Raw genomic sequence first — 11273 nt, forward strand, 5'->3', positions numbered from 1 at the left:
CCCAGGCACTGGGGTGATGTGTCAGGGGCAGAGTGTGTGCTCAGTGTCTCTACATACATACATGGACACACCATGACAGGATTTTGTATGTGAGAGCACACATTCACTTAACATCTTCTCCATCTTAGGTGTGCTTGTGAAGAGGTGACTGATGTGTCCCTTTCATGCTGGCATTGTGACTGTGTGTGGGAGGCCAAAGGAAGGAGGACCGTTTAAAGCTCTTCGCCCTAATGTCTTCCCAACCCAGTGAGACTCAAACCAAACTGACACCATCAGCCCCTCCTAACCGCTCTCTGCCCCTCCCATCACATCCTGTTTCCTAGTGACAACATAAACTACAGGTGCCTGTTTGGGACAAACTGTACAAACTACAGCCTCCAGTCTGAAGCTAGTGTTAGCAGGCTAACAGTAAACGTGTCAGTCCAGTAGAACGCTCTGGTTACTGCTGATGGGACACAAAGCTCCAGTTCCTCCCAAATTAAAATCATATTAATTCAACACAAAAGTAAAATCCTGACCATGCTAGGTGGCTAATGCTACCAACTGGTGTCATCAAATGATGTGGAGGGAAGCTTAGTTAATGTACCTGTAAAAACACTATGTAGCCATTTCACTGTGCCCATGTTCCCTCAGAAATTCACTTTACCAAAACACCTTTTTACAATTGTTACTCTCAGTCTGCAATATGAATGTCTTGGAAAGGTATGGATCCCCCAAACTGACTCATACTTGTTTTAATTAAGATTCCTAAATAAAAAAAAATCTGAAAACACAGAGTTCGTGACAGAAACTAGCATTTCCAACCGAGTTTATGGAAGTTTGTTTTGAGTTGTATTGTAAAACCTGTAATGTTTACATTTAACCCCTGAATCAAAAATATTCAAAGTAAATGTATATTTTTCTAGGAGATGTCGAGTGAGGTTAAAGAGCCTGGGACGTGACACTAGAAAGATTTTTAGTAATGTGTGTGTTTAATAATCCTATTTCATTTTCTCAGGTTTACTAGTAATACTCTCAAATGAGTGGATAATTTGTGCTTGTGAATTACTAAATCAGTCCCATCTATTCCCTCAAATTATTACTACTGTCTCCATTGTCACTGCAGATCATTTAAAGGTGATGGATTTACCTCATTAACATCACATGTTCCTTGTGGCGACTTCATCTGCGGACATTAAGTCAATGACTTTAGGAAATCTACATCCCAGCAGCATTTCACTGCCTTGTGGGTCTAAATCCAGGCAGAGGACATGCAGAATGAAGCTGTTAACACCATCAGTTTGAAGGGGTTAAACTGGAGAACCATTAAGCAATTTAAAAACAAAAAACTGTCAAAATATTTTATTGTTTAATTAAATAAGTTTTAAAATGTTATTAAATATAAAATGTTTGTACCCTGAATAAAATGAGGTATGTGCACAATTTAGTACTTTGACTAAGATAATCTGGGTATCAGGAACAATTTGGGCTATTGTCAGGACTGGCAACCTTTTCCCCTAAAAATGACATTTATATAGACATGTTGTGCCTAATGTTTTTAGAAAAACAAACATCTGTTTTTTTGTGTATGAAGTGAACATGTGGTTGAGATTAAGGGCAGATTATAGTCTAAAATATTAAAACAATCAATAATAATTTGTAGTACGAGAGAGGGTGCATTTGATGGGAGCCACCGTTGCTCCTTAATGCTTCACCTAAAACCTGAACAGATAACGTGACACCATCTCCGGTGTCAGAGTGCTGAGCCCCACACTGTGTCCACACAACCTTCTCACAATAACTGCACTGGAGATGTGAACATACAGTCAGGGAAAAAAATTATTTGAACCCCAGCTAATTTTGTAAGTTTGCCCAGTAACAAAGAAATGATCAGTCTAGTAATTTGCATTTTCATGAATGAAATAAGTATTTGATCCCTTTGCAAAACGTGCTTTAGTACTTGGTGGCAAAACCTTTGTTGGCAATCACAGAGGTCAGACGTTTCTTGTAGTTGGCCACAAGGTTTGCACACATCTCAGGGGGGATTTTGACCCACTCCTCTTTGCAGATCCTCTCCAAGTCATTAATGTTTCGTGGCTGATGTTTGGCAACTCGAACCTTCAGCTCCCTCCACAGATTTTCTATGGGATTAAGGTCTGGAGACTGACTAGGCCACTCCATGACCTTAATATGCTTCTTCTTGAGCCAATCCTTTGTTGCTTTGGCCGTGTGTTTTGGATCATTGTCATGCTGGAATACCCAACCACAACCCATTTTCAATACCCTGAATGAGGGAAGGAGGTTCTCACCCAAGATTTGACGGTACATGGCCCTATCCATCCTCCCTTTGATGCAGTGCAATTGTCCTGTCCCCTTGGCAGAAAAACACCTCCAAAGCATAATGTTTCCACCTCCATATTTGATGGTGGGGATGTTGTTTTTGGAGTCACTGGCAGCATTCCTCCTCCTCCAAACAAGGATATGGAGTAGAGTGTGTATCCTTCATTTACTCCAAACATTTGAGCACCAAACTCATTTCTGCCTGTTCAACTTTATGCCTGCTAAACACTGGAGTTATAATTTGACATCAAACCACCTCTTGGTCGGTGAGCAAATGTTACAAACAGTACAGAGTCATCTTTCATCCCCATCGTATAAATCTTTAAACTTACATCTTTTATATAAGTTGAGGAGATGAGCTTGCCATTTGTGTCAATGGCTCCTTCTGCCACAATTATGATGTTGAGTCTGGATCCCTTTGTGCGGCTCTGGAAGTAAACGGTTACTTACACATTAGCCATGTTAGTAAGCACAATTCTGCTTGTAAGAAAGGCAAATCAGACTCCTTTATTTTGAAATGCACAGACTACATCTCCCTCAAATAAAAGTGTATATACTACACACAGAATACACTCTACTATACTGGACTACTTTTCGTGTCTTACCCCCGCTAGACGGTCACACATACGATCTTCCCAGCCCTCCAGCGGAGGAGCCTCTGGGAAATACACCTGGGAGCCAGAGATCTTGCTGACTGATAGGGGATCAAATACTTATTTCATTCATGAAAATGCAAATTAATGTATAACTTTTTTTGTAATGCATTTTTCTGGATTTTTTTTGTTATTGTTGTGTCTCTCACTGTTCACATAAACCTACCATTGACATTGTAGACTGACCATTTCTTTGTTAGTGGGCAAACTTACAAAATCAGCTGGGGTTCAAATAATTTTTTCCCTGACTGTATATTTCTTGATTTGTCCCTTTTTATTGCAGCCTTGCATTTAACTGGGGAAAATGTGAAAACAGTATAATAAGTAAAGAACAAAGACACAGTCCAGTTGAGCTTGGGGCAAGGTTGAAACTCTGCACCTTAAACATTTGTTTAGGCAGCATGCCGTAAGAATCTGAGGCAACATGTATTTTTTTGTCATTTTTATAGTTTGTTAGGTGGGTGGAGTTTGGCAGAGGAAAATTAAATGTCGGAGAGAGAATTAGAGTCAATTTAGTGCACTTTTCTGTTATTTATGGCTCTGAGTCACTGTGGATAAGAGCAGCAACTCAAACATAAAATGGAAATGTACTCAGTGTAATGCTGGCCATGGAGAAAGTGAAGCTTTCATGACTTGTTCTGTCATTGTGAGTCTCTCTGGAGAGTGTCAGCTAAACACCTGAAATGTAAATGTAAAAAAGTCTTTCTTCCACTGTGTGTGCGCGTGCTGCCCACATGCCAAAGTGATTTTACATGTGCTTTTCTTTTAAATGCCTTTCACTGATTTCCCATTAGGGCTCAATAAAGACAAAGTGAACTGAAAGGCTGTGAAGCGTTAGCACGTGTGCTTCAGCACTGCCACATTCAATACAGCAAATTAATATGCCATTAACAGCAGCGCTGGGAGAAAGGGCCCACTCTTGCCTAATCATCATATAATGGGTAGCAGTAACTTTCCCAACTGTCAGAAGGCAGCAGTACCTGCTATTTACCACTCTCACCTGCCGTGTTCAGTGCGCCACACACGACGAGGTGGGAGAGACTTTGTGAGACCTCGCTCAGCTGTCAATCAAAGCTATAAATGAAACATAATTATTGTAATTTGGCACAAGGAACATACTCCCTGTGTGAAAGAGGCCCAAGCTCCAGCTGAAAGTTGTTTGAGCAGTGGGGTAATTGTTGATTGAACGCTGGCTGTAATGATGTTGCTGGAGCGCGGTGGCAGGCGGCAAGATAATATGGTTATCGTTTAAGATGCAACGCAAATGTCCCCCTGTTGCCACCACCACAGAGCCAGGAGCTAATTATGTCGTAATGATAGCCCTGCTGTTATGGACCTCCCAGGCCACCGTACCGGTGGTAGTGTTATACCTCCCACATCCATGGCGGGAGCCTGCTTTTGCCTTCATTCCTTTCTCCTGCTCTTCTTACCTTGCTTGGTGAGCTTTACTGTTGTTTCATCCCAAATCTAACTCTCTCACTTCCCTCAGTGTAGCACCACTGTCAGGCAAGCTGCTCCACAGACTGCTTTTATTTTGAAAGAGGTGCAGGGAGGAAATACCTACTGGCTGGAAACACAAGCTCAAAATTTGTTTGTTGTTGATTAAATATTTCCTTCATTTAAGTAGACAGTAATATCACAATCTGAGTATGGTGGGTCCCAGTCTCCTCCTACCACACCTACTGTAGACCCACTGCCAACACAGCGCCAGTGCGACACAAACACAATGCCAGTCTAACGCCACAACACTAAGACCAACACTTCTTTAACCTTAGAGCCACAGTACAACAATGAAAAGTGAATAAATGATAAATATTTTAGAAACAAATCAAAGCAGGCTTTCGGGGGGGCACAAGGCCCTGTGGGTTGTGTAGTAAACCTGTGTTTTGTCAAACACTGCAAACTTCAGTCTGATCAGCTGAGACAGACACTTTGTATTCTAATATCATAACTGTGTGTGTGTGTGTGTGTGTCCACCTCACACCACAGCTTGTCATTGTGGCACCAGTCTGATTGGGCAAAAATCCAGAACACAATGGATTTCACTCACACACACACAAAATCTCCACTTCATCACCACAACCTGTACTCTTACAGACTCCCCGCCCAACACACTAACACGTTCAATTTCTTATCTCTCATTAAAACATACACCCCCCAGCCCATCGCCTGTGCCACACCTTCGCTGCCGACCTCTTAACCCACTTATCCCACGGATACATAGGCGTGTTTGCCAGCTCGACATCTCAACACCAGCAGCCGCCTCCCGCAGTAAAAATAGATGAGTGTGAGGTGAGGAGAGGCGAGGACGGGGGTGTCGAGGAGGGGCTGTTGAGTTTTGGGTGTGAAGTAAGTTCTGTCATGTTGGCAGGGCGTCTGGAGCCCAAGGCAGACGCCGGCTGGAGCCGGTGTGACACTGGGAATGATGTCCCACAGCCTTAGATTCAGGACTCAGACCAGGTTTGGTGATGGGTGGAGTCTCCAGAAAATAAATGCAGGTTGATGTAAAGTCCCCACGAGGAGTGAAAACGCATGTGTGTGCAGCCGGAACCTGGATGAAAGCTGGGTGATATTTACGGAGAAAGTTTATGGCTCGCCGACAGCTCGAGATGATATCTGGCTCAGAAATATGGCCGACAGGATGAGCCCTCGGATTCTCACACACACAGACGCGCACGTGATTGGTGAATGCACTCATTCATTATGTGTGTGGAGCCTGTGCAGCTGCGAGAAAAAGATCTACCACAAGGTGATTATACAATCGCAAAGCGCTAATAAAATGTGTGATGAATAATACTGTAATCAGTGAAATGCCAGCCAGCTCAGCGTCACTGTTAATGAGGGTTATTAAAGGAGCAGGGAGATACGTTCACTTTGCATTATGTGTGGTTATTTTTATACTATAACCTCTCCTCACTCGGAAACTTTCTCATATAATTCAAAATTAAGCCAGACACAAACTTGCCATTAGGAGCCATCTTAACAAAACCTCTTATTTAAAAGTACAGCAGACGTGTTTCCAATTATATGTTTAAAAAAAACATTAAGCAGGAGCCTGTGTCATAATGAAAGCCAGTAAAACTAACCTGGGTTCTTTTAATGGACTTTCATATTAATAACCCATCGATTACCCCGTAAACAAGCCAAAAAGAGCATCAAAACTAAATTACTCCAGCTGTACAATTAAACAGCTAGAACCCCGGACTAACCTTTGCTCCTAAGACTAGGCAGTTTAACACGGTTTGCAGTGAAACTACGTCAGAGAAGCAGCTAGGTAGTACCTCTGACCCCCTGCAGCAGTCAGCAGCAGATCAGACAGTAAAGATGCATACAGTACACAGAGTGTGTGTGTGTGTGTGTGTGTGTGTGTGTAAGGATATGAGTGGACCAGGATCTTGATGGCGATTCTGCGGATGGGATGGAAAGGGCTGAAGATGTAGAGAGCTGAGGTGGCACTGAAACGGAAGATGGCCTTCCCTTTGTTCAGGACTATGAAGGTCTGCGAGACACAGAGAGAGAAATACAGTTATTAAACACTGGACCAGGAAGGTAGTTAGTGGCAGGTGTAAAAAACCTGAGAGTTTAAGAAAGAAAACTGTAAAAGAGAAAAAGAAATGGAGAGGACACACATACATGCAGTGGGTCACCTCCACTCTAGTCTTCAGTGAAACAGGCGACCAGAGAGTCGATTTATCTTCCAGGGATTCTCCGGCAGGAAAGAGGATTTTTTTTCCAAACACACACAGACACACACACACAGCCACTGTGTAGGGGACCTACCCTCTTATCTCTGTAGTACGGGTCAATGTCTTCCAGGGGGACGCCCACCAGATGAGACGGGATGTCAGCAAAGATGCGCGGCAGCTGTTTTCCAGCCTCCAAGTCGGGCCGAGGCTGGGGGAACTCCACGTCACCCAGGTCCTGGTGCACACACAAACATCATCACCACCTCTGGAATGTCGCACACCTGCCCTCATCATCTTCTGATTCCTGTTTTTAGCTGCTGCAACACTCACAACTATTTCTCTTTGTCAACTGTGTGTGCGTACCTCCTGGTACTGTTTGCCGTGCCGGGCCTCCTCCTGGGCGATGCGCTGCTCGATGGCCGCCAGGGAGTCCGGCGTGAAGCGCTGAAAACTCTCTGGTCCCATTGGAAACACACAGTCAGCCATCTTCTCATCCTGATCCTGCTGCTGACTGGCCCAGTTTACCAGCTGCAGACACAGACCAATACATCACCCGTCATCTAAGAAGACCTCTGGATTTTAAATGCAGATAAGTATGTTGACAACACAGAGACCATCCTCCACTACAGCACACAGAAGGTGTAGGCAACTTATTACAACTCACAGCATTACAGCGGTGTTCACACTAGAGCCGGATACGTGTTGCTGATGCACACGGACGTGAAGCATCGGCACAAACAACTATGGATGTCACCTAGTATTAAGTATTATCTTTAGGCATGTGTGAGATAAATTGGTGCAAATGTTTGGGGGAGCATTCAGAGTGAAGCACTGGTGAAACTTCAGACTCTGGATCTTTTCCCTCATGTTCTGCTTTTATTCCTCAGCAGCTTTATGCTGTAAAATACCAACATTTACCGCACTGGCATCACCATATCTGAGCAGAGGTCTCTCGATCTACAAGCCCACCCAGGGATCTATGAACAGGTGAGCACTGTGACCCCCACCCACTTACATCACCATGTGGCTTTTATCAGCTTTTATCACCTTTTCTTTTTCAGGGTGCCAGTGTTTCCATTTCAACCAGGCATAAAAATATTTTCCAGCAATTTTAGTATCTTTAAATACCTTACTTTTCTAGCAAAGTGAAAATCTGAAGGTATAGCACAGAAATACAATGTTAAAAGCATAAACTCTGTATTATGTCATTTATTTCTTCCATCTAATGAAGTGACTCGACACCAGAGAGTGTCTGGCAGACATCTACCTGCCACGTTTGTCACCATGACGTGTTTAATATAACAGTATGGCTACATATTCCTACATTTCTGGATGATAATGGAGTTGTGAGTCCCAGAGGAACGCCGTGTAGACAGTTAGCAACAAACACACTGTGGGTTCAGGCCTTTTAGGAGAATCTTTCATGAGGATCAAAAGATAAATCACCCTGGTTCTTTTCTTTAAATGCTGCATCCCACCAGAGCAAACTGGTGGCGGCTGAAACACTAAAACACTCATCGAATGTATTTTGAATCCTTGAGTGATAAGATGAGGAAAGTTTGATTCAAGCACCTCGAGTGTCCCCGAGCATGATTGAATGGCTTTTTCGCTGGAATGATGGCGTTGTTGGAGATGGTGGCTGGCCGCTCAGGACAGCCCTCGGCTTCATCTCACTCATCACTCAGTCGACCGGACCGTTTGAAAAGGCAGCAATCAGCCTGAAAAACCCTTTATGACTGACTCTGACCTGATGAAGCACAATCACACCTGCACTGCTCAGCACCTCAAACACGAACAAGGACATCGGAGTGAACAGCTTCTCGACAGGTTTTAGAGCTTAAAAGCCCAGCAAAGACTCACAACTCAGATATTAATGTACTACAGGTGTGTGAACATCAGGCCTCTTGTCACGGGCCAAGCTGTTCAACGTGTACAAACAGTCTTTATTTTTCAGATGAAGTGGTCACAGAAAAATTCAAAGCCTTCCAGGTAAGCATAAAGTGGAGACTAAAGCCCCACTGAGCCCAGGAAACAAGTCTCTTTACAGCAAACAATGAATTCTAACTTCTTATACAATAAACCTGCCAAAGGTGAGAAAACACCGACTGCACAGGTTCAAGGTGAGTCACTTTCCTTCCACAGGTACGAGAGGCAAGTAAGGCCATATCCTGGTTGCTCACATGACTCTAGCAGCCTGGCACACTGCAGCTAATATACGCGGAGCGACAGAGAGCCGGTCACTCACATCTGTGTGCGTAGACAGATAATTATAGGATGCCCAGGTATGACAACAGCGTGTCACTGACACTCAGAAACAGGGCGATTGAGCAGAGAGTTACACTGAGGGGAGAGGGACCGACTACGGAAACACACGAGAGACGAGTGTTCGATGGCTGGCAGAGTGCGAGTGTGCAACAGGTCTGCGTGTGTGTCCCGACCATCTGCCTCGGATCCTAATTGGATGATTAGACAGGCCTCGTTTTTCAACCCTTCATGCATTTATTCTTTGCAGCTCCCAAATCTGATTTCTGAAGGGTGTGTGTGCATGTTTGTCCACATCAAGGGAAAATCTAGCTCTGTTTTCTGTTCTTATCAAAAGCTGTCATCCGCTTGGTCTCACACACACACACATGTTGATTACAGTAGCTTGTGATGAGCCGGCAGGGCCTGGTTTCCATTCTGCTCCGACACTCGGTCACGTACACGCTTGTTTGTCCCTGTCCACTTGTCAGGACCCCACTAACGTAACGAATTCCCAAAGTGACAGCACAAACAGAAAGAACATATAATCTTTATTTTACTGTGATGAACGGAGGCTGTCCTCCCAAGTTAAACTGCAGAAAATGCCCATAAACTACTGTAACTAAATTCGAGTGACAAGGCCCTCGAGCAGCCTGAGATGACCCCTGTACATCCGCAGGAAGGTGAGACGTTATTTTAGAGCAACAAAACCCACCGATGTCAGGGTGGTCCTGCTTTTCTGGCATCGTCATTTATGTGTTATGGTGTTTGTGTCCACCCGATGAGTGCAAGTCCGGTGGTCACTCTGTTTTGGGTCTCCACCAACACCTGAGGGGACATATCTGGCTCTTTAGTTCCACTATGCACCAGCTAGTGTTCTTTTTCCTGAGCTGGAAGTACACAATGGCTTTTTAGAGGACTTTTCTGAGAATAACTGCCTGCTCCAGCTGAAAATGGCACTGTGAGAGCAGTGAGAGGAACAAAGCAGCAGAGATGTGGCCTGGACAACTCAACAACCAGCTGTAAAGCTCTGTAAGACAGAGCAGCTGCAGAGTCAGCTGCTAATCCTCTGCAGGTTTCACGTTGTCAGTGGTTTGCATTGGAGCCTTTACACTAGTATACAGAGTGTATGACAGCCGTGCAACACCTTAGATTAACTTCCTACACATTTTATGTCATTTCAATATTATTTTAAAAGTACAGCAGAAGCGTTTACAATGATATATTCAAATATATTAAATTATTTTTAACAATAATTTTATGTAATATCTACATTAGTGTATAATGCATGTTTAATCATCAACATGGTCACACATGTCACACGCCTGGAAACCAGCAGATCAAGTTTTTTTGTTGGATCCAGATGTTTCAAAGGGGAAAGTGTTGATCACACCCACATTCATAAGGCATGAAAACTCAGCCGGCCAAATCACTGCTGGAGATAGTCTGCCAACACAGACTTCCAGTTCACGGCGTTCCTGCCTCCCAGTGATTTGCCAAACTGAAAACCTGCTGGCGTGTATGACAGCTGTCTGATGACACAGTGTTGATAATGCTACAGATTACAATGTGTCATATCACAGGGTTTCTGCAGGTTCACAGAATTCAGCAGGCCAGAAATAACCCACAGCTCCATGAGACTCAGACTCCACCTTGGTGGCCATCTCACTCTCTCCGCGTTTGCCGTCATCTCCACAGTCACTGTCTGACAAAGGCACACAACACAGCAATGTGAACGCATTGCTAGTTTCTCCTCCAAGCATTTCTCCCAACCTTTGGCAGAGTCTCTGCTGCATCGGCCGTTACCACATCACGTCTGAAGCATGTTTGTGCAACAAGGTCGTACTTTGAACAAAGTGTCCTGGAAAAAATGTCTGGTTTTTAAGCACGTGTTGCACCAAAGTGTAAACGCACAAAGGTGAGACATTATCACCTGTGCAGCCCCTGGTCGGAGTCCTGTTCTTGTGACTTATATAGTTTAGCAGTGAGCACTTGAGCTCCTCAGCCGAAAAAGACAATACTTTGGGTGCGAAAGAGTCAACTTTGAAAACTGAGGACTAGGGAGCAACCTGACTAACAGGTTAACAGGTCCCAAGAGTCCAGAAGAAAAACAAATCAAGACTATAACCTACATGTTAAAGTAAACAACAAGTGTTGGTCAACATTTGATTGAGCATCATGGTTTGATGCTTTGCACAAATTCTAAGAAGCTGTTTTTTGCAGAGGTTGTATCCAACACACTCCTTCTCCTGGGACATGAAAATTAATCATTGTATTGTCAATGGCCTCTAAGGTTTTTCAGTCTACAAGTCACAAAATGAAGGTCTGTCACATGCCTGCTTTGGACTTACAAACAATGGACAAAACAACTGTT

At 43.9% G+C, this 11273-nt stretch overlaps 1 protein-coding gene across 1 annotated transcript in view; it reads right to left on the reverse strand.

Annotated features, from left to right (window-relative positions):
* LOC109972780 (sodium channel protein type 3 subunit alpha-like) overlaps nt 1–11273 on the reverse strand; it is a 78219-nt gene that overhangs the window by 41616 nt on the left and 25330 nt on the right. Inside the window, exons 2-4 of the mRNA XM_020621910.1 lie at nt 7022–7186; nt 6753–6893; nt 6254–6471 (exon numbers count right to left, since the gene is read on the reverse strand). Of these exons, the coding sequence (XP_020477566.1) occupies nt 6254–6471; nt 6753–6893; nt 7022–7144 (482 nt within the window). The 5' untranslated portion in view covers nt 7145–7186. The remainder of the gene's footprint in view (nt 1–6253; nt 6472–6752; nt 6894–7021; nt 7187–11273) is intronic.

The sequence above is a fragment of the Monopterus albus genome, unplaced genomic scaffold, assembly GCF_001952655.1.
Source record: "Monopterus albus unplaced genomic scaffold, M_albus_1.0 scaffold269.1, whole genome shotgun sequence".
Lineage (NCBI taxonomy): Eukaryota > Metazoa > Chordata > Actinopteri > Synbranchiformes > Synbranchidae > Monopterus > Monopterus albus.